The 27,740-nt window shown below is 38.6% G+C and overlaps 1 protein-coding gene across 1 annotated transcript; it reads right to left on the bottom strand.

Annotated features, from left to right (window-relative positions):
* Positions 1-1,815: 1,815 nt before the first annotated feature.
* crybg1b (crystallin beta-gamma domain containing 1b) lies at positions 1,816-25,028 on the bottom strand. The gene is made up of 23 exons (XM_065264465.2): positions 24,873-25,028; positions 24,711-24,785; positions 21,635-22,653; positions 16,010-20,666; positions 15,781-15,888; positions 15,522-15,560; positions 14,496-14,614; positions 13,775-13,922; positions 13,364-13,503; positions 11,391-11,511; positions 11,260-11,295; positions 11,000-11,148; positions 10,701-10,827; positions 10,356-10,501; positions 7,650-7,776; positions 7,487-7,513; positions 7,285-7,397; positions 7,052-7,184; positions 6,786-6,925; positions 4,145-4,268; positions 3,870-4,022; positions 3,219-3,381; positions 1,816-2,445 (listed from the first exon to the last, which is right to left on the bottom strand). The coding sequence occupies exons 2-23, from the start codon at positions 24,711-24,713 to the stop codon at positions 2,357-2,359; spliced, it is 7,881 nt and encodes a 2,626-aa protein (XP_065120537.2). The 5' UTR covers positions 24,714-24,785; positions 24,873-25,028; the 3' UTR covers positions 1,816-2,356.
* Positions 25,029-27,740: the final 2,712 nt, after the last annotated feature.

Raw genomic sequence — 27,740 nt, 5'->3', positions numbered from 1 at the left:
AAAAACAAACACTCTGAAAAGTACAGATTGTAAAGTAGTCAGTAAAAATACTTCACTCCTTTAATACATTAACTATAATGCTAACAAATACAATCATATTGTGTTTGCAGCAAAGTGTTTCAAGCAGTTGCTGTATTATTGTGTTATGATCTGGTTGAGAAGACATCATCAGTTATAACAATCTGTTCTCTGGGCTTCCTCTTGTGCTTCTGAAATGACTGATATAGAAAAATGCTTATAAAGACAATCTAAAGAAAGCTCATGACGCACAGATTGTAACATTCAAATGTCTATACAAACCTCAGACGGACACAGATCTGAATCAGATGACATTCAACCATTCACAAATCATCATGTTTTGAAATCTGCATTGTGAAGAAATGAAATGTGAAATGAGAAAATAAGTTTGACACATGAATGATTAATTCAGTAAACAGTATTGTCCGCACGACTCATCTAATGTAAACGTTGGACAAAAATTTAGATATAAGATTAATGTTTTGAGAAACTGTCAGGATAGATTGTGCATCTTTTGTCCATGATGATTTAGTTTTTGCTCATTGGCTTTCAGAGTTGCATATTTATTTTCTTTGAAAGCATTAAAGAACAGATTATTCAATATAATGTGTAATATTATGTATTAACATTATCAAAAAGTACATGACATGTAACACAGTCACAGAACCGAATATAAATATGGTTAATTATTGAGATTTAACTTGTTTGTTTATCACGAATGAAATGTTAAAGCATCATACACTGTAAAAAGTATTGTGTGTGTTTATTTGAAGCTGGTGCTCCCATGATGCCGAGCGGCTGGTCAGGAGTTTAAATGATGTCACTCAATATATAGCTTTATATAAATATAAGATTTTATCCAGTTTATCACATGGATCAGACCCAGATCAGATTCTCAATAGAGACCTACTAGTCACAGGTCACATGACTTCAGACCCCTCTCATCACCTTATTATGTGTTGTTTATAAATATTTAATGTGATATTGAATAGGTATATTTGAAGAACATGAACTTAATCAGTAAATGTCAAATGTAAATGGATACACAGAGAGTTTGATGATTCACAGTAGCGTCAGTGTGGATAAATCCAGTGAAGCCTCTCGTTGTGTTTAATCCCTCTGTGTTTTGTCTGTAAGCTTTACTGCGGCCTGTTCGGCATTTACCCACGTGCCCCGGCGGCCGGATGGTTACCACAGCGACAGGAAGCTGATGCATTGATGGCTGACAGCAGCAGACGCTGACGGACCGATCTGTCTTTCTATATCAGCATTTTTACATTACACACACACACACACACACACACACACACATAGTTTGATAGTGGAGCATTATGCCGGTGTGTGTCTGTGTGCTTATTAATTAAATTAGCTCCTATTATGATCAAAATAGCAATGCCATAATAAACGAAACTGAAAAGGACCCAACTAACTCTTTATCACTCCTCACAAATATTTCTTTAAAGGTCACTGGTTTATCATTGTCTTATTCCATTGAAACCTCTCATGATGATTTTGTTGGAAATTATGCTTTTTGTAGCAATTTAATGCTTACACATATAATTCAGATCAAATGTAAACTAATTAATGTTCACTCTGGGTAAATGTGCTTGTTTTAGAGAAACTGTCTCAGATATAATACAGACATGTGACACGCCATACAAGAGCGACCACAATTCACTGTCAGTGAACACAGAACACCTGATTTCCCAAGACAGCCAATCAACAAAGACTGAATCCCCACCGACCAATCAGCAAAGACATGATCACTCGACTCAGTAATTTGAACAAAGCCGCCAGTAATTAACACAGACATTTCATTTATAAACAAACAATTTTATACAACTGAAGGGAAAACAAGTCAAATGTCCACACAGGTAAGTTACAGGATAGAAAATATGAAAATTTATGAGGGAGGATTGTTCAAGTAATTTTGCTTCTGTAAAATGTCTTCATGATGTTGTCAGGCAGCTTAAACGTGCAAATGTACAAGCATATTTACGTGTTAAATGACACAGTGTCCAAAAGAACAGGATCATTATCCAGCTCGTCTTGTTTGTAGATCTTTAAAGAATGAGATTTCCATAATAATCACAGGTTATAGTACAATTTATATAGTCCAAAGGTTATAGTGCAGTTGCCTCACAGGACTGTGGTCCCTCTGGTGCAGCTGCCTCACAGGACTGTGGTCCCTCTGGTGCAGCTGCCTCACAGGATTGTGGTCCCTCTGGTGCAGCTGCCTCACAAGACTGTGGTCCCTCTGGTGCAGCTGGCTGCCTCACAGGACTTTGGTCCCTCTGGTGGAGCTTTAAAGAGCTTAAGTCGAATCCCTGTCGTCAGCTCAGAGAAGCTCCAATGACCATCTTTGATTAAGTTTGTTTGGTTGGAATACATTGAGAATAATCTGGGTTTTGTCAAAATGTTGACCTCCTGTAGAGACAGAAACAATAAAGGGTGACTCTTGGTTAAAGTTACTGTATTTTAGCTGTTAGATGTCATTGTTTTTAATTAGTGAATGGACCCATAGGTGGATTCTTAGTGGATGATCACAAGAACAGATCTGGGTCATATTTCATTTGAAATAATAAAGTACATTGAATAAAGGACATAAAGTATAATCTTAAAGATCTAATTGATTTGCTAAATGTCTGTTTAATGTGAATGTAAACATGTTTATTCCACTAGATGGCGCTAGACAAGCATATACTTCAGCACAGTTGTGTAATTGTGTTCTGCTGCCAAACAAGTAACCACCAACATTTCAGACTTCAGCATAAATCATGACTTTATGAGACAAACATATTTAAAATAATAACTTGCAGGAGTCTAGAGTGACTTCTTTCCATACCGTCATTTAATACATCTGCCTGAGGAATGTTCTTGGATTAAAATAACTTTGACCTGCCTTTAATTGTGTGTAAAAAACATGGTAAACTGTATTTACAGTCTTCTTTATCCCTAAATATCCCTTCATAAATGTTACCCTGTCTGTGAAAACCAGGCTCAAAATCAAATTCTGAAATTTCCACCATTCATTTCACACTAATTTCAATCTTTGACATGATCTTAGTCAGTTAAAGATATCAAGATTATATTATCTTTACATGATGTAGGATGAGTAAATAACAGTAAATAAAAACATGACTTTAGCTTTGTTTTCACAAGCAGGGTCACAAATGTTGAACTCTTCAGGACTCTCTTACCTTTGACCTCCAGTACGAGGTTTGGGTCTGCATTGTTCCGGATGAGACCGTCAGACTTGATGCTCCACAACTGATAAGGTTTACCTGGTTCTGAAGACAGAACCGCTCTGCTGCCCGCCATCAGGACACCAGAACTGACGTCCACAAAGCAGCTGGGCAAACCCTAACACAATGTGTCAATAAATAAAGAATAAACAATTGAGAATAATTTCCCACTTAACACTGTTGAATATAACTCAGATAGAGCCACCAGATGATGCCATTTAACAGCAGACCGCATTAAAGGGGGCATATCATGAAAATCTGACTTTTTCCACATGTTTATGTGCTATCATTGGGCCCCCAGTGCTTCTATTAACTTAATTTTTTTTAAAGTTAAAAATAGGGCTTTGAAATTTGGCTCCCCTTGTGATGTTAGAAAGGGATAATACCGCCCCTTAATCTGCACTATCCAACCACAACACTCTCTCTCACACCCTCAAAGTGCCAATTTTAACATGTTATAATAAATTATCTATAGGGTATTTTGAGCTAGAACTTCACATACGTACTTTGGGGAGACCGTTTTACATCTAGAAAAAGTCTTCTTTAAATGAAAGAAATAAATTGGAACAGTGGGGATATCAAATCAAATAGATTATGACTTCATACCTTGCACAGCAAGTGACCGTCCTGATAGATCCAGATCTGTTCCACGCCACCTGTCTCCTCGCTTGCCTGGATTCGTATCAATTCTCCTACTGACTCGATGACAGACATCATTAACCCCGCCTCCTTGTTCCGTAATCGAATGTGCACTTGTTTCTACATGGACGACACACACACGTTTATATATATAGTGTAAGAAACTGTGTTTACAGTTAATATTGCTCCTTGTTTTTGTTTAGAAACTTTCACAGCACCCTGCGGTGGGTGGAGCCTCTCACCTGAATGAGCGGGCGGAGTGATCCAATCCGTGGCCAGTTGGAAAGTTTGTGCCAATCAGGAACCTCACCTGGCTTCAGCAGGAACTGAGAACCTCTGAAGTTATTAGACTCATAGAGAACCCAGCTGTCAATCAACACAAACACACACACCTATATGAAATTCTGTATCTACACATCTGTCATTAATTTGTTTAATAGGTCAAATATGAGCAGTTCTACACATCACTCTTTTTGCTGTTTTAATCAAGTGTTTCATTCTGGACGCAATGAATTTAATGAATAATACAAATCCAGACAAAAAGAACAGCGCTGGTGCCACCATTGTGCACGGCCACGTGGCTACTGGTGCTGCATTTTGTTATCTGATAAAATTAAAAAGCAAAAAAAGCACTTTCATAACACAGCAGCAATACCACAGTGTTCAGTTTACCCTGTGTACAAAGGTGAAGGTTCAAAGTCCATTTCTTAATGTTTATATATGGGGGCAGAATCACATGTGCTCTGACTCTCAGGTCAAATATATGTTGCTTAAAGGAACAGTATATAAGAAATTTATATCAATTAATCATAAAATGGCCCTGATATGTTACTAGACATTTAGAAATCATTATAATTTCAAATACTTATATCACTGACAACAACAGTGGTCCGGCCAGGATATTGTCATTAAAGAAGTGGAGTTGCAGCCCTCAACTGATGTTTATGTTGTCATGTTGTGTATTGGCCACCAGTTGTGTGATTGCAGTACCAGTTTTTTGCCACAAGTTTTGTGATTGCAGTACCAGTTTTGGCCACAATCCTACATCCTGTTCCTTTAAGGGCCCTATTTTGGCGCTATGTCTAATCCCTATTTAGATGACGGACTGTGTAAGCTGAAAAACTAAGCGGAGGAAGAAGACCACCAGTTTAAGATGAATGTTAAATAATTGTGTTGTTTTTCACTTGTATTGAAATTGTTATTTTTTTTATTAAAACCTTTAAAACCCGTTTTCTTTCAGTCATGGAAGTAAAAAAGCAGGCTTTTAATTGCTTTAAATGTATGGCTATCTAATATCATCAAAACATAATTTACAAGTATGTAAGAAAAGGTTTGTACTTTAAAAATACTTTATTTGTAACAAACAGGAGATAAAGAATTTACAAACGGCTCTCCAAGCGTTTCAGCACTTGGACAGCGTCAGTTTAAGCATAAAATGTTTCTCATCTCACCATATCCACAGGTACAGAGTCATCATATACAATAAATCCGTGAGATACAGTAGCATTAAAAAAATATTTAAAAAAAGATGCATTTGTTTAAAGCAAAGCATTTATTTACTTACTTACCAGGCTGCAGGTGAAGCAGCTCTTTGTGCCTTTTAACGTCTCATAATTGGTCCTCATTTAGAGACTAAATAATAATCTTTTACATTCAATCCTTTAATCTTTCATATTTAAAAGCGTTTTTGTGCTGCTGCACATTCATGTATGCGATAAGCAAACCCATGTTGTCGATCCAATTATAGGCGCATACTAGCGCGCTCTTTAAATAACAAAAAAACATATTGCGCCATTGACTTTAGACTTTAGACCTGGTTTTTGTTGGTCAATGGAGTAGTCTATTTTAGTTGCCTCAAAATAGCAACGCGCCAACAATGTGCCTGAACACACCTCGTTTTTACACCAGAAGCCCATGGGCGCAAAAATGGGCCCAAATGCATTTAAACAACGTGGCGCTAAACGTGAAAATGATCATTACGCAGGGTGGAAACTAGCAAAAGACACTTGCGTTGCGCATTGCGCCAGGTGTAAGATAGAGTGCTAAATATGCTAAAAAACGTATTCATATAATAATTTTATATAAAAAAGCTTTTTTAAATTTAAATGTAAAAATAAACGTAAAATAACATCATTACATTAAGATCTATTTACCTTGCATCAAAGGTTTCTTTTTTCCTGTTTTTTCAGTGTTGATCATAACAGCCAATTACAGATGTGACCGATGTGCGCATCAATGTAACTTTTAAATTATCGATGTAAAAGTGTATTTTTTCACTCAGTTTTTTACTTATGTGTAAAATAACAATTAACTTCTAAACGCTTCTTCCCTTTTTATGTTTGTAGTCCATGATAATATGGCATATAAAAAGGTTTTAATGTATTCTATTAAAGGACGTTAATAATTATGATTACAGTATGAAGTATGCACACTGTGAGCCCTTAAAAGATTTTGGTGCATGACGACCCTGATTCTCACACAGTTTGTTTGGAGTTTGTGGTCACTTGCAGACTAAATTTAACTCTGCTTTCTCTGGCCAAATTCTCCGTTCTGGAAAGAGTCTGCCGCTTATGGAAAAACTGTGTATTCAGAGAAGCTGTGCTCCAAACCCCATGAACCGATGTCTACATGAAGAGCTTTTCTACTCAGCTTGTTGTAGTGCATTCTGGGATTGCCTTAAATATGATGCTGTCTTTATTATTTACCAAAACGAGGTGTCTAGAAAAACCTTTGTGTCTGAGATGTGCATATAATGCAGAACAGAGATACAGAGAAGGGAAGATTTTACAGGACTGTGTTGAATGTAACACTCGACTAAAGATTTTCCACTCTGTGAATAAACCTTTGTGTGTGTGTGCACATGTGTGTGTCTGTATGTCTTACATGCCACCCTCCACCAGTATAGATGAAACCCTGGTGCAGCTCTCTGTTAGCTGAAGGTTTACTGTGCTGGACTTCAGTAAAGTTCTTCTACCCCTGAATCCAGAACGCTCAAACAGAACTATAGATGGCAGAGAAAACTCCTGCAGAGAGATTTCATGTTGAAAATACAATTTAGATTTTGTGATCTCACTGTCTGTGAGACATGTTTGATCAGTCAGTCGATATGAATTGTAAGTACTTTCACTGAAATCGTTATAGAGACTCACATGTCCAACAGGTTGGAGAGAGAGAACTGGTGTGTTGGGTTGTGTGAATCCCAGCATCCTCAGGTTGGGATAATCGCCCTCCTCCACAACACACTGCGATCCAGAAAAACTCTCACGATCGAACACCAGCCAGCTACAACACACATACAGATATGTATAACATAAATCAAATAGACACAAAACAAATTAATTAAATAAACACAACATCAGACGGCATAAACTCATGTATGTACCTTCCAGTGAGAACTCTACAGGAAGACATGATGAAGCCCTCAGGCATTCTGGGTATTTTATCCTCCAGTGTTGCAGATGTACCACTGAATTCAGGCTCTGAAAACATCTGAATCTAAAACATACACAAGATATAAATCTGTGATTTTTTTATCATTTAAAACTTGACAAAATACTTTATAAATAAAATCTCATCTTATGCACCTTGAAGTGAGAAGAACTCGGATTTTCCTGAAAAATAATTTAGAATAAAATAAAACACAACGAAATAGTTGGCATACAGTAACTCAGAATTGATGGAGAACATGATCTCAGGTTTATTATAAGACAAATACAGAGAAAACTGAGAGCAGTAAATGTTTCTCACCAGTATAACCGGCATGACTGAGAGAATTCGGCTTTTGGATGAACCCCAATCCTCAGGACTGCTGTACAGACCTTTCTCTAAAACATAGTGCTGACCGCAGAACCCGGGTTCCTCAAACACAATCCATCTACAACAAAAACACACACACATTTAAACATATGGGTCAGTGACAAAACAAGCTTGTTTGAATTTTTTGAGTCAGAAATAATGTGTTTTAAAAGTTGTATTAATTAAACACAGTGTTTAAATTACAGGGTTTTTGATTGCCCCTCCCAAAAAAGCAGATTGAACAACCAATCATTGTTTATTTGCGAGTTAAGTTTTTTAATGCATTCACAATATTGCGTGATTGTTTGTTTACTTAATAGTGGCATTTAAATGTATACTCATAAATATGATCTGAATATGTAAAACAACTTTACCATAAAACTAACATGTTTTAAAAAAAAATCATTTAAAAAATGCATAATAACATTAACAGAAAATCTTAGCTTAAATTTACTTAAACAAATATTATTAGCTAAATTCTTAGCATTTTAAAATTAAAATGATTTTTCTTAAAGTCCCTGTGAAGTCAGATATTTAATGTGTTTTAAGTTTGTCACACCACAGAAAAATGTGTTATTAACCACTTAACCAAATTTGAATGAAAAAAAAAAACAATCAAATAAAATAAGTTATAAAAATCATGGAAAAATAGGCAGCATTCTTTGGCGGGGGCGTGTCCACTGTCAATGCTGAAACCACGCCCATTAGCGGGATGGCTGCTGTCTCTCTCAACTTTTAAACATCGCTACTATACAACCTGAATGGATGCTTGCAATTGTGTTAGGGGCACACCATGTGCGATGGTTCAAGTGCATCATGGAGATGGGGACTAATTTGCATATTTATAGATAGTATGTGCACAATTCTAAATATAATATTGGATTTACTGTATTGTTGCATCCCTAGCGTATACTAAATGAAGCAAGGTTACATTCTGTATTAAGGCATGGAGAAATTATCACAGGAATTTTTTGTTACATATGCTATTATGATGCTCAAATATGAGTTTTAAAGAATAAAATTATTGAATACAGGGGGACTTTAAAACAGAATCATTTTAAAATTAATTTATAAGTGTAAACTGTCTGTTCCTTAAAGGGGACATTTCACAAGACTTTTTAAAATGTAAAATAAATCTTTGGTGTCCCCAGAGTACATATGTAAAGATCTACCTCAAAATACCTAACAGATAATTTATTATACCATGTTAAAATTGCCACTATGTAGTTGTGAGTGAAAATGTGCCTTTTTTGGGTGTGTCCTTTTAAATGCAAATTAGCTGATGAACTGCAAACACTGGTCACCATATGAAATTAAAACTTAATTGTGCTGTCAATTATTTTTTTTCTTCCTCTCTCTTTTTTCTGCACTAAATGGCACTGCCGTGATTGGATGCCTTTTGACATCACAACTGGAGCTAAGTGAATGGTTTACCAAAACATAAGTTACTGGGTTGTTCTTTTTCACATTTTCTAGGCTGATAGAGGCACTGAGGACCAGATTATAGCACTTAAACATTAGAAAAGGAAACGATATGTCCCCTTTAAACTGCTCATATGACTTCAGATGAAGATTTGGAATTAATAAAGTCATATGAATAACTTTTATGATGTGTGAATTGTGCTGAATTGTGTGTATTTTGATCTTTCAAAAGCTTGACGGACACAGATCAACAAACATCAAGGCAGACAAAAGGCAAACATTCATTCATGAGTAAAGATGACAGAATCAATTAGCTTTGGTTGAACTAATCTTTCGAACTAATGCACAACATTACATTCCTACTGACACTACTTCTAATGCTAAAAGAGCAGAGCTCAATTTTTGTGTTGTTTCAATGTTTAATTGTCACAAACACATCAACGCAACTGCACACACACACAAGCACGCACGCACAAATGCAATCCTGTCTTACACAAATGCATAATCACATGCTCTTACTTGTGTGTTTAGTGTGTGTGCGTATTTGTTTTTAATGATTACTTCAATTTCTAATGGTAAACAGGCCTGTATCTGTTTATAAACACTGTGTTGCATAGCAAGGCGGTGCCCACTGTGCGGCGTGAACACACACACACACACACACACACACACGCGCGCGCGCACACACACACACACACACACACACACACACACACACACACACACACACACACACACACACACACACACACACACACACACACACACACACACACACACACACACACACACACACACACACACACACACATTCCAGAAATAACAGAGGACCACACAGATTTTAACATGTGAATTCTCTGGCAAACGGCTTTCCTTCCTCTAAATGACACCCTGAGGCATTTGTGTGTCTGTGTGTGTGTGTGTGTGTGTGTGTGTGTGTGTGTGCGCGCGCGCGTGTGTGTGCATAATCATTTTTCTGGAAACACTAACAGTGAAATTAGTAAAGCTAAGACCTTTAGTCAAATTTCTAATACAGGCTTGTCAAATACTGACAGACAGAGTGATGGTGTTTTGTTAATTTTGGACTCAGATGAGAAGCACAGTTTCAAATAACCAAATAATGCAGGAACCCCCTGAGGGTGTCAGTTAATAAACGAGGCACTTCCTGTCATCTACCTCTGAGGTCACGAGCTTATCCTCTGCTATCTCTCGAAACGATCAAAAGTTCAGACTCACGCTCCAGACAGGACTTCGATGGAGTGCGTCTGTAAACCGTAGTCCGTGTTTGCAAGGTTTTCCAGCGGCTCCATCAGGTCGATGTTCACACCCCGCTCGGAGAAGTCAAAATTACTAAACATCTTCATGTGAGGAGAAGAGAAGTCCTGCAGAACATCAGATGAATTCAGGGCATTTCCATGACCTTATGTTTCAATGTCTTAATTTAGAAAGAGCTTATGGATTTTGGCAAAGCGTTAGGCGCTGATTCTGTCGTTGTTATTTCCTACTATTGTCAAATCACAGAACATGAAAACTGAAGGGTATTTCATGTTGTTCTTCTCATGAGGTTTTGTAAAGACTCACCGTAATGACAGGCCGCAGAGAAAAAAGATTCTGACCCGTTCCACCCCAATCTCTCCAGTCCAAATATTCTCCCTCCTCCAGAACAAACTGCTGCCCCTCGAAACCCTCCTGCTCATATCCTACCCACCTGAAACATCAACATCACATTCATACATTCACTAACAGTGTGCTTCCTCAATTTGGCAAACTTTAATCTGATTGGCAAGCCTTACGTCCCAGTGTTTACAAGACTTTGTGGTGATCTAATTAAGAAGAACTAGTCAATAGATCTGCGAGTGTTTGGCTTTTTTGTGACTCACAGGCCTCTGAGAATCTTCAGGGACTCCACAGATCTCAATCCATGACCGTCTCGATCCCCCGAGTCCCTGTCTATCCCTTTGCAAGAAAACACATCTCCCTGAACTTCAACACAGCGACCCTGCAGACCTGCTTTCTCATACAACAAAGCCTAAGACAGACAAACAGACAGGGAGATGACATTTAATGTTGTGTCTCTTATTTCGATTTCAGTCAGTATTATATTTCTCAATGCAAATGGAGGCAGAAACACATCTTGTACCTTTACAGCGTTTGGGTTTTGGACTTTCACACCACCCTGCAAACAATGGCATTTAATGAAGACACACAACAGTAAAGAAAGTTCATTACAGATTCAAGTGTTTACTGTTAGTGTTTACTGTGATGTCTCACCATATGTAGAGGTCTCAGTGACCCCACCTCTGGAAAACCCCAGTCTTCAGGATACGGATATTCTCCGATCATCAACACCGCCAACAGTCCCTGAAACCCTGGATCACTGTACACCATCCATCTACAGACAAACACATAAGAAATAATTGAAGATGGGCCATTTAATTATTTGAAAATAATGCACACTCAAGGTGGTAATGCGGGTTAGACTGCATTATTTTCAAATAATTCAAACGTCCGGAGTCAATTATTCAGCTTATACCACAGTTACAACATTGCTCTGGTTTGTTATTTTTAAGACATTTGACAGGTCAGGTGTGTGTCTATCAGAAAAATAATCAACACCTGTGGAACATTTCTCAACCAATCAGAATAAAGCATTCAACAGCTCTGTGGTATAATTAATCAAATGTACACCGATAAGGCATAACATTATGACCACCCTCCTAATATTGTGTTGGTCCCTTTTTTGCTGCCCCAACAGCCCTGACTCGTCGAGGCATGGCCTCCACTATAGACCCCTGAAGGTGTGGTGTGGTAACTGGCACCAAGACATTGTCATGATAAAGAGATAATCAGTGTTATTCAATTTACCTGTCAGTTGTCATAATGTCTGACTAATCGGTGTAAATATGTGGTGAATATGTTAGTTACTGTTTACCAGTTGAGTTTATTCAGCTCCACCCAACATCAAACTCCTTTATTTTCTCTTTCTGTTTCTCACATTCATCCTTCAGTTATAATTCTCATGTTTTACTAAAGAGATTCAGTCTGTAAATCTCACTGGCATTGATTCTGTCATCTACTTTTATTCAACATGCAGATACACCAGATACACAATCTCAGATGTAGATGCCACTGCTTTTGCTGGTGGACGCCAGTGCTGTCCCCCGACCGTAGTAAAATTAAAGAAGTATTGGTTGCTTTAACAAATATGACAATTAATTAATATGACAGACAGGAGATCAAGTGATTGACGTTAGACTTCTCATTACATGTACATGACATGTAGGCTACATTAGGCATTAAGCAAACGTTTTCATATGGAGATTTAAAAAGTGAGGAAGGAAAGCGTGAAGAATTGTCATTACGTGCATCTTCTTTATGTTTAGAAAAATAAGTAGGCTTTAATAATGTATAATATAATGTATATAATAATAATATTATAGGTCATGTAAAATAATATAATATAATTTTATAATCATGTAAACTTTATATATATCAACATTATTATAAACATTATAATTATAGCCTAGTATTTGATTACAGAGTATGTGATTATTGCGTACGAGTGGTTTTAGGTTTTCTTGAATTTTTGCTTACAATTTGTTTGTTGTTTGTTGTTACAAAAAGTTTTTGTTGAATCCCGATTTGTTTGTGAAAACATCTGTACACACATCCCACGCGCAAATTTGTGCGTACGCATGCTTAGTGAATGAGACCCAGTGTTTTATAATTCAGTGTGTGACTAATCCCTGTGAATCACACACACATGAATCACCATCATCTCTGACCTTCCAAAACAATAAAACTGATGTAACACACACAGATGTTATAAAACTTCATCTTTCTCTTTAGAGTTACTGGGGATGTTATTGATGGTTACCAGTGTGTTGTTAAGATGCTCTGTGGATTTTATCATGTTGTTATGAAGTTTTCTATGTGGTTGCTTATGGCTGTCAGTCAAACTAACTCATCTTCAGGTCTATGTGATTTATCTTAGGTTCTCTCTTCAGTGAAAGTCTGTTTGAAATATAACAGCATGTATCATCTCCTCCTCAATAAGCTGTGTTATTCATTCTGTGGTGTGGCACATTATGAACTGATCTTGGGTCAGGAATTAAAATTAAAATCTGAGATCTACTGACTATTCTGACTATTTATACTCCTCAACTGAGTTGACTTGTCATACTTTCAGTTGGTCAAACACACATGTGAGAAGGTTTTAAATGTGTGTGTGTGTGTGCACTTACACTCCACTGTGGACTTTGATGGATCCAGTGTTCAGAGGCAAACCGAAGGCACCCATTTCCTCTGTGTCAACAAGAAACTCTGAGATTCTGCCCCGGCCTTCAGGTTCTGAGAACAAATCGATCCGGGGTGGAGTATAGTCCTTCACACAAACACAAACAGAGATTTAACTTTCTGGAAATGTATTTACACACAGATAAATGCTGACACATGTGCAGTATCATCGTGTTTGCACAATAACAATAAAGTTCTTCTAAGTTCTTAGTATGTCTAAACAAACTGGTGGGATTTCATTTGGCTTAATTGTCTATCTGGACGTGACGTGAATATGATATCCAAAGTGCTCTTCATTTTGCAAAACTCTGAAATATATATATAATATATATGTATGTGCAGTGAGCAGAAATACATACTTGGAGGGCCAGCCGAACTGAGCCAATGACAAAAGGAACAGAGGTTTGTCCCGCCTCTTCTGCCCATTCATTAGGTAATTCCACAAGCTCTTCCTCTTCTAGAGGGATGGATCGCCCCTCAAATCCTGGTTTCTCATACAGTATCCAGCTGAAACACACCACAGTAAAACAATAAACATACACAAATCTACTTACATGAAAAGGTGTTAGTGTGTGTGGGTTGGTATATGTGGTTTATGAGGACATGAATAGTGTATGATGACATGTTTATAATACTATAAACATGTATGGTACTTTTTCATAGATTAAAGACTGCCAACAGCTTTTTGTGATGGTTCTCATTCAGACAGGAAACAAGGAGCTGGCTGAAGTTCAAGAAGTAGTGCAGCTGGGCATAAAGCCTATTGTCCCCATAAAACACACATTTTAAAAATGTCTGGGTTATTTTTGACCCATAATGGGTAAATATTGGACAGAACACATGCTGGGTTGAAAATGACCCCATGCTTGGTTAAAAATGACCCAATGTTGGGTTGATGTTATGCAACTATGGGGTATAATAACCCAGCATTTGGGTTAAAACAACCCAGCATTGGGTCAATTTTAACCCAGCCATGTGTTCTGTCCAATATTTACCCATCATGGGTCAAAAATAACCCAGCTATTTTTAGAGTGCATGTATGCCTGACTTTGTGTATGTGTATGTATGTGTGTGTCTTACCAGCCCCTGATCACTTTAATAGAAATGACACTTGAGAGCTGTAGATGTGTAGCATCATCTACATCCCTGTAGAACTCAAAGGACTGACCAGTGAATTGATGCTGCTGAAATATCATGATCTGAATGACAGAAAAGATATTCAAAACATCTTCATGGACTGTTTACGCTGGTGTGAAAATCTCTCTTTTGGCAGTTTTCCATTGCATAGTACCCCACAAGTTGGGTCAGCTTATTTCTGGGGGCTTTTCCACTAGGAACAGGACGTAGTACCCGATAATTTTTAGTACCACCTCGGTTGGGGTTTAGCTGAGACTAAAACATGAGGTGAAAAAATGGTAGATCGCTGATTGGTCTGAGAGAATTGTACTTACCAGCGTTATTGTTTTCAGCGTCATTACCTCCGTGATTGCGCTTTCTTGAGCATACCTTTTGTCATCTGTGCTTTGTTGTAAGTTCCCAAACTCCCTCTAAGCAGTGAAAAACATCCACAGGTTGAGAATGAGGAACACCATACCAGTGTTTTCCTTGCAGTTTGTGGTGGCACATCCACGACGCACATGTCCGCATATATGCACAGCATTTTTGCAACTTAGCGGTCGACTGACGCCACTGGTGTTTGTACAGAAACTGTCATGTCAGACAGAAGTAGTGATAAATGTGTTGTGGAAACTATATCTATTTGTGGTGGTCAATTTTGAAACACTGCATTTCAAAGATGCTCGCACCTACTTTTTGTATGCTGTCACAGCAGTAGGCAGCGCAAATATAAGGACACGCCAAAAATCCCTCCCACTCTGAAGTGTTCCTTAACTCAGTGGAAAAGCTAACCAAGCCAAAGTAAGGTGAGATGACACGACCTGACCTGTGGGGTACTATGCAATGGAAAAGTGCCATTAGACAGTCTGAATTACTGAAAGTTCTCATACTATTGCTGCTAAATAAAGAACCCACAACAAACAAATAAACAAAAGCTTTAAATATTTTAAATTCTTCGGTAGGTCACATGAGACTGAATTGTTGGCCAACCTTTCCAGGGCGGCGATGGAATCCACGAGCAACTGGAATCTGCAATATAAATCATCACGATTGTGAGGATAATGGGGGTAAAGTGTTAAACAAATACTTGACAATGTTACGCTAGGATCTGTTCTAATGGCATTTCAGTCCCTTGAATGTTTCAAACCATTCAGACTGCACCAATCTCTCACTTTCTCATGCACAGACATGTTTGAACAACACACAGACACGCATTCACAGTACATCACATCCAGTGACAGACACCTACGTTCACAGGAGGAGATGGAAATTCTGGAACGTTGTTGTTGGTTGTCTGAACATCAATAGCCTTGTTCAAACCCACAAGATCAGGTACAGATACACTTCCCTTAGATACCTAATCAGACAAACCACACACAGACACACACATGAGTTAATGTGAGCAGTAGATGAGTTAGAGTACTGTGAAATGGAACACATGTAATGGTCACTAAGCGTGTATGTGGTTGAAGTCTTACCGATGATTGGATTCTGTCGGATGGTTGAGCTGTTTTAGGCTCCTTTGGCAGAAACTTCTCCAGGTAATCAGGCAACTTGATGTCAAAGGAAGGAAGCAGCAGAGGAGCAATAGCGTCTGTTACTGTGGCTGTAGGGTCTGCTGAGCTTGTTTTGGGGTCAGGTGTCTTGAGTGGTCCATTATTTTCAGGTTGTAAATTAATCTGGAAACCAGTCTGCTCCCACATGGGTGGTGAAGGGTCAACAGTCTTGGTGAGCGTCAGGTCAGCCAAAGATGGTTTGTGGTCAGGTGTTATTCGAGGGCCTTCATCTTTGACAGGTTTTACATTAACCTGATTGTAAGTCTGGGTAACCTGATTGTAAGTCTGGGTAGAGCTTGTGCTGTCTTTTACTTCAGTTGCTTTGTCTTGTTTGGGTGACTGAAGTGTTTGATGTGTTGTCCCTGATGAAGGACACTCAGAAGCATTGTTGGGTGACAACAGCACATCTGTAGGACTTTCAGTGAGGCTTAAAAATTCTTTTCGTCTCGTTTCTTTGGTGTTGCGCAGACTGCTGAGAATGGAAGACTTCTCCAAACGAGACCTGGCTTTTACCGGCTCTGTTTTACCTTCATTTGAATCTTTTTCTCCTTCCTCCTCTGGCCCAGTCTTAGTTCTCTTGAAGAGGACGGACCTCTTGATGATGCTCTCCCTCTCAGGGTTTATTCTTTTACGCTTGTCATCCCCCTCCTTGACATCTGAGCTTTGATTCCTGGATAGTGAAGTTGTGATTGGATTCAAACTGAATTCCCTCCTTCTACTCAGGCCAAACGTGAACTCCTCTGGATCAAAAGGTTTCTCGTGGTCTTCTCTGATGGGAGGCATGGCGAATGGAGGGGCTTGCAGGCGGTTCTGCTTGTATTTGCGTTGGGGAATAGTGAAGGGCATTGCTAACCTCTTTACATTGGCAAGAAAGTCATCTGGGTCGAATTCTCTGGAAGCTTCCAGCAGGTCGGTTTCACTGACGGAAGAGCTCAGCTTTGGTTTGGGGTCTGGAATAGACTGCTTTCTACTAACAGGGCGTTCCACATCCAGCCAGCTGGATGGAGAGTCCCCGCTCAGATAGACACGTCCGGGTACAGAGGGGATCTGTGGAAGATACAAGGGCTTCAGGATAAATTCCTTTTTTCTTGTGGCTGGGTCTGAAGATTGAGGTTTATTTATACTAATGAGGGCTGGAGATTTCTCATTGGCTGAAACTTGAGGAGGTGTGGTCTTTACAATAGTTGATGCTGGTGGAAGAATGTCCCTTTCATTTGTCGGTGCTGGTGGAGGTGTGGCCTTTTTATCTAATAAGGCCTGTGAAAATTTTGCTTTTTCAGTAGTTGTTTCTGGTGGAGGCATAGTCTTTTTCTCAGACGGGCCTGGTGGAGGTGTGGCCTTTACATCAGAAGAGGCTGCTGAAGGCATTGTCTTTCCCTCAGAAGAAGCTGGTAGAGGTGTGACCATTTCAACAGTTGATGCTGGTGTGGGTGTGGCCTTGTCTTTTACTAAAGCTGGTGGAGGTGTGGCCTTTACTTCTAATGTGGCTGGTGGAAGTGTGATCTTTTCATTTGTTAAAATCTGAGGAGGTGTGTGTTTTTTAATAGTTGATGCTTGGGGAGTTGTGGTCTTTTCATCCAATAAGGATGGTGGAGGTGTGGCCTTTTCATACAATAAGGCTGGTGGAGATGTGGTCTTTTCCTCAGAAGAAGCTAGTCGAGGTGTGGGCTTTTCAATAGTTGGATCTGGTGGAGGTATTGCCATTCTATCTGATGAAGCCGATGGGGGCGTGGACTTTTTCTTAAATGAGTCTGGTGGAGGTGTGGCCTTTTCCGTAGTTGTTTCAGGTGTAGATTTGGTCGTTCTTTCTGATGAAGCCTGTGGGGGTGTGGTCTTTTCCTTAAATGAGACTGATGAGGGTGTGGCCTTTACATCCAAAATGGCTGATGGAGGTGTGGACTTTTCCTCAGAAGAAGTTAGTGGAGGTGTGGTCTTTTCAACAGTTGATGCTGGTGGAGGTGTTGCCTTTTCAGTAGTTGTTTTAGGTGTGGTCATTCTATCTGATGAAGGCGGTGGGGGCGTATACTTTTTCTTAAATAAGTCTGGTGAAGGTGTGGCCTTTTCAGTAGTTGTTTCAGGTGTAGGTGTGGTCATTCTTTCTGATGAAGCCTGTGTGGCTGTGGTCTTTTCCTTAAATGAGACTGATGAGGGTGTGGCCTTTTCATCCAATATGGCTGATGGAGTTGTAGGCTTTTCCTCAGAAGAAGCCAGTTGAGGTGTGGGCTTTTCAATAGTTGATGCTGGTGGAGGTATTGCCATTCTAAGTGATGAAGCCAATGGGGGCGTGGACTTTTTCTTAAATGAGTCTGGTGGAGGTGTGGCCTTTTCCATAGTTGTTTGAGGTGTAGGTGTGGTCGTTCTTTCTGATGAAGCATGTATGGGTTTGGTCTTTTCCTTAAATGAGTCTGATGAGGGTGTGGCTTTTTCATCCAATATGGCTGATGGAGGTGTAGGCTTTTCCTCAGAAGAAGCCAGTCGAGGTGTGGGCTTTTCAATAGTTGATGCTGGTGGAGGTATTGCCATTCTAAGTGATGAAGCCAATGGGGGCGTGGACTTTTTCTTAAATGAGTCTTGTGGGGGTGTGGCCGTTTCCCTAGTTGTTTCAGGTGTACATGTGGTCGTTCTATCTGATGAAGCCAGTGGGGGCGTGGTCTTTTCCTTAAATGAGTCCTGTGGAGGTGTGGCCTTTTTGGGAGTTGAGGTTGAAGGCGTGGTCTTTTCATTAAGTGATGCTGAAAAACTAAAAGGTGGCTCATCTGTTAATGCTGGTTTAGTAGTGATCTTCACATCGGCCTGATCAGGTTGCTCTGTGAATAATTCATTGGCTCTGGAGGATAATGAGGTGTACATCTCAATGACAGAAGGATTCTCTTTGTTAGGTTGTATTGCATAAACTCTTTTTTCATCGCTAGAGCAACGTATGTTTTTTGTTACATCTCTATTCACTACAGATGTCATTTCTGAGTTGGTTTTAGGAGTGTCTCCCCCTGTAGTTTCAGTGCTGGATTTGATTCCCTCCTGCATTAAATCTTCTGCTGTTTGTTCTTTGCTCTTAGTGCTTTGGTGAATTGTTTTTGTCACATTTTCTTTATTTTTGTTCTGACTTGTTGTCTCAGTTAAACAATCTTTCTCATCATTCTTGCGGCTTGGCTTCGACTGGGTTAGTTCCTCATTTGAATTTATGCTACAGGTTCTTCTTGTTGTCGACACGCATGTAGCGGCGTGTTTCTCAGGTAACACCTTCATATCTGTCTCACTCTCTCTGTTCTGCATGACATCCTTCCTGGAGCTGCTATTGGCTAACTCAGAGTAGTTTTTAGAGTTGGATCTCTTCAGGTGATCTGGGGATGATGGCCGATCTTCATCTGTCACAGATGGATCTGGTTTCACTAGTTCTTCAGACAATTTGTTTACAATCGTGCCTCTGTTCTTCAAGCTCTCTCTTTCTGAGCTCTTCTGAACCACTGGAGTCTTGTTGCCGTTTGTCCCTTGCTCTTTGGTTTCTGAGTGTTTTCGCTTTGTTTGGTCCTCACTGTAGCTATTTTCAGTTTGGGCGTTTTTCTTCTCATATACAGAAGGTGGTGAAGGTTGTATTTCGTATGTGGAGGTCACTGTCTTAGTTTTAAAGCCGAAAGTCTTTTTCTTTCTCTCCTTCTCATCCATGCTTTTGATCTCTTTGGATATCGTAGCAATCGCTTGTAAAGTTTTTATCTTCTTTAGGTCCGTGTCTAGTGTTTTTTCTGTGTTTTGCCCCACATCTGCTGCTCTTAACATTTCTGGTTGCTTTTCAGGTTTTACAGTTGTAATCTCCTCAACAGAGTTGTTAGATTTTTCTTTTTCAACTGAGGTTTTTTCATTTGTAAAAGGTTTTGATGTGATTTTGGGCATTGAATCGCTTTTTATGTCTTTCACTTCCTGAAATGATTCTGGTTTGTTCTTGCTGGTGGGGCTGAGTGGTTGAGTCGTATCTTTGCTTCTTCGCTTTTTGGATCTTGAGCCGGTCCGAGTCGGAGATTTGACCGGCTGGGTCTCATCAGATGGTAAAAAACAACTCTCTTTCTCCACCCCTTTACCCTCAGCTATTAAGTCACTTGTGCTTTCTGACAACGTAGAAACGATCTCTGTTACATTGGGGGATTTGGAGTCTGTTTGGTCTGAGCTTGAAAAAGGTTTGGATTTAACCTTAGGTTTTTCTCTGTTGGTACATGGTTTTGCTGTAGATTGTAAAAGCTGAGATGTTTCAGTATAACCAACTGTCTTTAAATGTCCACCGTTTGATGTTTTCCCAGATACCACCGACGTCCCAGATGGCAGTGTAAACTTCTCGTCCCCCTTCTGACCTGTGCTGAAATTCAGTGCCCGCTCTTTAATCGATTGCTTTGGAATGGTGGAACCGGCTTGTGTACCCGCAGGTTCTGTAAACTGTTTGAGGTGACTCGTCACATTTCGTGCTGGTGTATTGTCGAGAAGCCTTGGGTTTGTGGTGCTCCTAGCTGTACTGGTTGCTTGGCCTTCAAACAAACTGATTTTGTCTGCAATTCGGCCCTTCGCCTTACCATCCTGCCTGTTGTCCGAAGATCTGGAAAACAACAAATACAGACTTTAGCATAATATGAACGCTTTTTGTATGGCACAAATTTAACATTATTTGATGTTAGAAGAGAGCTGCTTGTGTAGGCAGTAAGCAGCAGGCCATCTTAAAAGGTTTTGGACTACAAATCTACCAAGATCAGCAGCTTCCTGCCATTTTCTACATTGTGCATGTTTTTATTTGGAAGATTTGTTATACGACAAAAAAAAACACTAGAAGCTTTGCTAAATAAACTTTTAGTAAACATGTGGTTGTTCAGAAAGTTCACAATCACAAATGTAAAGAATTGAAATTACAAATGAGATGAGAAATTTTTTTTTGCTTTAAAAGTCGCCAGTGAAATTACAAATAATTACAGTAAAGCCTACAATTTAAAGTCAGAGATCTCAGTATCAACTCAAACCTTTCTCATAAAATTTTTGTAAGACCAAATTATGGCAAGCACATTTTTTTGGCTTCTGAATTGTATATACAACTATAATAAAACTATTATAAAACTTTGATGTATAAAATAATAACTGCATTAAGAATACAATTTATCTCTTTCAAGCTATTTGTCATGTTTTTGAGTAGAAAGCATTTTAAAAGGATTTTCAAAACATGCCAACGTCACAAGAGAACTGACATGTCTTTGTAAACACTGAATGTTTGTTGAAAATCATTCTTTAGACCAACCCAAAAACATTTTTACATAAGACTTTGCAGCTCAGAGGAATCTCAACTATGTGATCATGACCATGAGAATGAGTTCAGATTTCACAACAGAGCACACAGTGATTCCTCCTATCTGTTCATCTGTTAACAAGATTTCTCACGTTAAGTTTCAGTAAAGTCCAACAAAATACAGTTTTCACTCAAGTTTAAATACAAACACACCCAAGTCTTCGAAGCTTTGAAATGTTTTGCAATTTCTTTTCATTACATGTGCAATAAACAGGTTGAACTGGTAAATTTACCTTGCCCTGTCTTCAGTCTTCGTCAGGCCAAGGTCCGTCGTTTCTTCGGCTCTCTTAAACTTCTCATGTTGATCCTCTGTAGGGGTCTTAGAGGTGACAAAAACCTTCTTAGCGAAAAACTTTTCACTGTGAGAAACTTTGACACTTCTGCGTTTGGACTCAGGAGTTTCTGTCAGTCTGACAACAGTGTCCTCATCCATGTCTGAATCAGTAACAGAGGTCAGTGTGTAGCTGACAGGGCCGTCCGGCGAGTCCAAGGGTTCAACGATGTCCTCACTCAGGTGTGCTTCTGCCCATTCTCTTTGTACTGTATCTTCGTAGCTACCTGCTTCAGGTGAGTTTGGCGCTTCCCCTTGGGAGCATTCGCAAACGGTTTTTGGCGCCTCCTCAAATGCTGACTCAGCCCACAACGTCTCCGGGCTTCTTGCCCAACTGGTTATTGCAGGGCTGCTGGGCTGACTCGTGGTTGGTGATTTTGATTTAGCCCCACCCCCATCTCCCTGAGAGCCCCTCCTCTTCTTTCCAGACCTTCTCCGTCCCATTTGGTCTGGCTCCTCTTGGTCAAGGAGGTCTACCTGTGATGGTGTTGGTTCTGAGAGAGAGATATTTGGCTCTCTTCTCTTAAGTGATTGACTGTTTTTGCTGTGTTTTATGTTGGTGTGAATGAGAAGATCTGTGTCTTCACCTGTCTCCTCCAGATACACCTCAGAGGTTTGACCGCTCGACCCTCCCCCTCCTGCAGAATCGATTCTCAAATGTTTGGCATTCCAGGTAAGGGAGGGGCTTATCTCTGATGGGATAGGGGTGTGATCCTCTACTGCTAAACAATGGTTTCTCTCAGTGGCGGGGGCAGGTGAGCTGGTTTCTTTGCTGTCCTCGTCTGATGCCTCCTCTTGACTGTTCTGTCGTGTTTTGGATGATGGCACATCTCCCCTCGCCGGTGGGCTGCCCCAACCCCACAATAGCCAGCTGCCGATACGACTTAAAACCCCTGGGCTTCGCTCTTGTGGACTCTCTGCCTATAAACACACCCACCCCCACATACACAAACATGTTTACACTTTTCTTATATTTCATGTTAAGGTCCAAAGGTCTGTTTTGCATTCTTTTCTAATTGCTTTAAAAAAATGCTTTAATAAACAACAAGACAATTAGAGAGAAGTGAGTGTTGTTTAACTGAGAATGTGGTTGGGTTTAGAGTTTCTCTTTCTTTTTTTAACTGTGGCGGGAGATCCTGATGATTCATCCCCACCAGCCAGCGTGACTCTAGAATGAATCATACATTATGCCTTGTGAAAAATGGAGGGAAAAAAATCCACATTTATGGATTTGGCAAACGTTTTGATTCAAAACAACTTACAGTGCATTTAATCTATACATTTTATATCAGTATGTGCTTTCCCTGGGATTGGACCCATGACCTTTGTGGTGCTGATGCAATGATCTACCAATTAAGCTCCATGCTCAATGTCACCACAAATAACTTACAGTTGATACGTTTTTCTGAAATAACAAAAAAAAAAACTAATTTGAGATGCAGTGTTTGCTGGATAACATCATCAGGTTTTGTTTGTGCATCTGTGTCATTTAAGCTTAATACTTAATGCATGCAAATTTCTTTAACTTTTCACTCAAATTGTTTTGTTCACATTACACTTTGTAATAAAAGATGTTTAAGTAGAAAGAAATGCAAAACAGAATTTTCACTAGCATTTTCAATAGCAAGAGTTTAGTACACAAATACTCCATATATCCACAAAATAAACCATTTTCATTAATGCAGAGAAATGTTTGGACACACCTGCTCAGTGTTTATCACAACTGTTTTTTATAGCATTTTACAAGAACAGAAAAGTCATCAAAACTATAAAAACACAAAGCATGAGGGCAAAATTATCATTACATACCATATCTTCAAACTAAGAGATTTCTGCAATCTCTAAACTTTATATTACTTTTAATATTTGCCTACACAATTTAATTCCAGCATCTGAGCAGATACTTTTAAATCTATATAAAATCAAGAGAAACACACAGAGTCCAGTGTGTCCAAACCTTTAACTGCTGTTGTTTCCATCTCAAAAGAGTTGCACAGTCATAAGAAACTTACAGTCAGAGAATCTGAGAAACGAGTTTTTAGTTCCGACAGTGACAGTGATCCACATCAACAATGAAAGTCCAGCTGAATAAACGCGATCGTCGAGTCAATTATTTATGAGCCACTGGAGCGCGCTGCCGTAGCGCACAGAGAAAGACGCGTCGCGTATGAACAGTATCGCGTTTCTCAGTCAGATCAGATGAACCGAATCCAGTAGAACAATGAACAAGAGAACATTCAGAACCAGAACTGCACCGCTTTTATAACCTCACCTTCAAGTTACAGCAAAAACTGCAACGATGAAGATGTGTGTATTTTTGACTTTGTAACTTATAAACATTCTTAAAAATAAAACACAAACGTTTTAAAAAATATATTGTTAGTATGCATCTGATCACATTTTATTTGTAAACACTTTTATCGCTTTCTCAATAAGTTATTTGTCTGCTTTAGAAAAGATAAATACTAATGTGTTTACAAATAAAACAGTGATACAATAGTGGGTTTATAAAGTTACTACACTAATAAAAATAAAGGTTCTTCAATAATTTTTTCTCTTTCAGGGAGTATCATTGACTTGATGCTTGAAGAAGTAAAGAAAAACATTTTATTCTTTAAAAAAATAATGAGACTATTCATAAACCTTTACTTTTATAAGTGAATGAGAATGATTAGTATTTTATTTCTATTATTAGTAGTTTATAACCTAAATAAATTAAATATTTATATAAATGCAGAGGGACTCACAGTCGTATTCAGAGATGAAAATATCAGCTCACTGGAGAAGATGGATCATATCAGAACTCATGTATGTGTCCTCGTGTAAGGAAAGAAAACATTCAAATGCTTCTGCGCTAATTATTTTCCTGCTTTACATGAAACATCACACCCATAATCATTATAATGTTCATGTTCAGACCTGTTCCGACTGATACACACTGTTGTATAAGTTGAAGCATTTCAGCTATGTTTGCTTACCATGATCCAGAGGTTCAGACTTTAATAAATGTCAGGACATCAGGTTTGTGCACGCTGCTCTGAGGTCAGCCGTACCTGTGAAAAACCACAAAAACATATCTGGAAAAACACAATCTCATGAACCAACATTCAAAGGCATTAGTAAATGAGTGTTTATGTTACCTGTGTGGGTCAGTTTGTGCTGTTGTAAAAGCAGATGGACGGACAGCAAGTAGACACAGAGAAGTCCGACAACTCTTGTGTAACTGCTGCAGTCTGACAGCACACACATACACACTGAATTATTTATGCATGCTGCCTCTCTCCACCCACAGTTAGACTTCATCAACAACACAGAGTCTAAGTACTTACTAAGCTGAGATCTGTCAAAAAACAATTGAGAAGATTTAATGGCACGTGTGAGAGGACATGCTTTGGCTTGAGCTGTTTGTAGACAGACAGGTTGAAGTTCAGTGGAAATTATGAGTTTGGGAATTTATTTTCAGTTATTTCTGCTGAACAGAAGAGTTTCTGCAGAAGTACGAACCGCACGATTCTGAATTATTCCTACATTATTTTCTGAGAGCATTTTTGTCATTACTTTAACAGTCCAACAGGTTTTAAAAGTCACTTTAAGTACACAAACTGCATATTTGGGGCACTTTTAAAGGTGCCTAGGAGCTTTTTCAGATGGTTTCTACCCTGTGTCAGCTGAGGAATCCACATGTAGTTATTTACTTAAAGCCCCAAACAAACACACACATGCACGCACTCACAAACACACACTTAACAGATCTGATCAACAGTTACCATGAGTTTTGTATCAGGAAACTCTTAATATGTTTAGTTTGTATTTAATGTCAAACAGAAATCTGATATATTGCACTATGTAAACTTGTCTTGTGTTAAAAGTATATCAGATTTGTGTGTGTGTGTGTGTGTGTGTGTGTGTGTGTACTTAGTTACTAATTTAATCTGTGGCAGTAAAACTGAGTAAATTTTCCTTTTGACCACAGACTGTGATGTAACTCGGTTCCTATGGTGACGCTTGATATTAACTTTGACTGCTGTGTCTTCTTCTATTGGTGTTGTAACACATCTGTATCTCTGTATGGCTGATAAACTTTATAATACACACAGTCAGATGGACAATCACTTTAAATGTGAGAATATATTTGTACAGTTACATTCATAATGACTTTCTTTATAGTGGAGCTGTGTTTTGAAGCAGTACAGTAATGCTCAGAGAGTGTTTTCTTATGCCTGCCATGACTCAGTTTAACCACACAGATTCAGTTTCTCTAATGGAATCCAGATGGCAGGCAGAAATCCTCATGTGCCAACATCACCAAAAAACACTTTTACATGGCCGTCCGTCGTCCTCATCTCACATGACTCTTGTGTTTGACATGTTTACTATAAGAAAATGTATTTAAGCAAATAACTGAAATCTGTCAACTGCAGGCAGTTCTGTACATTCAAGTTAAAAAGTACAATGTGGTTCAATGCTTGTTGTGTTATAAATGTAGTGAATTGCTGGTTATTTTGGGTTTCATCTGACTCCACCTGCTGGCCAAACCACATCACACCTGTTTAAAGAGCCCCTATTTTCCTTTTCATTATTTGACATTTCTTTTGGTGTGTAAGTGTGTTGGTGCATGTTTTTTTATTACCTTTTTATTAGTTTCAATAAGTTATTGTCTCCAACTGAAATCTTATTTCTTGGACTGTTTTGAGAAAAATACGGTAAGGTAATCGGCAAATCACAATGCACTGGATAGCTGGCCAATCAGAGTAAACCGCGCTTTCTCAAAACAATAAGGACATGTTCATCATATTAAAGAAAGAGATGAGCCAATACCAGACTCATCTGCAGAGACCTGAACACATGGGCAAGATGACATAATATGAATTACAGGTGTTGACACTTTTTATAAATATATTTTTGCTACTTCTAGGATGTGGAAATTCTTTCAACCTCATTGTATATTGGCATTGAGTAAAAGTTCCACACTTGTAATACAAGGTTAAAATAAAAATTATAAAGGGCATCTACAAACGTCAGCCCTGACTAAAGAATTCTTTAATTTCCTTCCTCTACAGAATGACATCAGGGCGGGATGTCAAGGGATGCTATTTTTGACACAGACAAAAAGAGAAGCGTTATGAATGATTGTACTGCTATTTAACATCTGTGGTTGGCTGTGATGATCAAGACTGCAAAAACACTGAATAAAAATAAACATTTAATGCCACACAAACAGATCTAAATGTAAAGCTGTAATAGACAATTCTTCGTTTTATTATTTATGTAATTACATTGAAAGCACATTGTCGTATTAGTAACAAGGTTGTATTAGTACACATTGGTTAATGCATTAACATGAACAAACAGTGAAGTTTTCCAGCTTGTATTAATTCTTGTTAATGTCAATACAGTTATTCATGTTAGTTCATAAATAAATAAATATAAACATTATGCATAAATTAATGTAAACAGTTACAAATACAATGCTTTATTTTATAAATGTATTAGTAAATGCCAAAATTAACATGAACTAAGATTAATAAATTCTGTAGAAGTATTGATCGTTAGTTAATGTAAGCTAATGCATGAACTAATTGTTAACAAATACAACCTTGTTGTAAATTGTTACCAACATATTTATATAAAAGTATTATAGGAACGCATTTTTGCATCATATTTGACCTTAGAGTCAGAGCACATAATGATTCTGCGCCCCCTCTAGTGGTGAATCTAGATATAGATATGGACTTTGAACTATAATCTGTGTACACATCTAATCTGCGATTGTGTACAATGCAGCCCTGTTGTGTCTGGGTTTGTAATTCATTAATAATTGATTCATCCATACAGAATTTATTCCATACTCATCATTTTTTTGCACATGAAACAATGTAACAGATGTCACGTGCCCCCTCAGTTCAATGGGCATTATGGTTTCAACGGCCTGGCAGTAAATGCATACGCTCAAAACGTGATGGACAATTAAATCAGTCGCAGTTCAGTTTACCCTTATAATGCCTGGA

Source organism: Paramisgurnus dabryanus, chromosome 1 (assembly GCF_030506205.2).
Source record: "Paramisgurnus dabryanus chromosome 1, PD_genome_1.1, whole genome shotgun sequence".
In the NCBI taxonomy this organism is placed as follows: Eukaryota; Metazoa; Chordata; class Actinopteri; order Cypriniformes; family Cobitidae; genus Paramisgurnus; species Paramisgurnus dabryanus.
The sequence above is the reverse complement of the archived record's forward strand: the minus strand, read 5'-3'. Positions and strand labels throughout refer to the sequence as shown.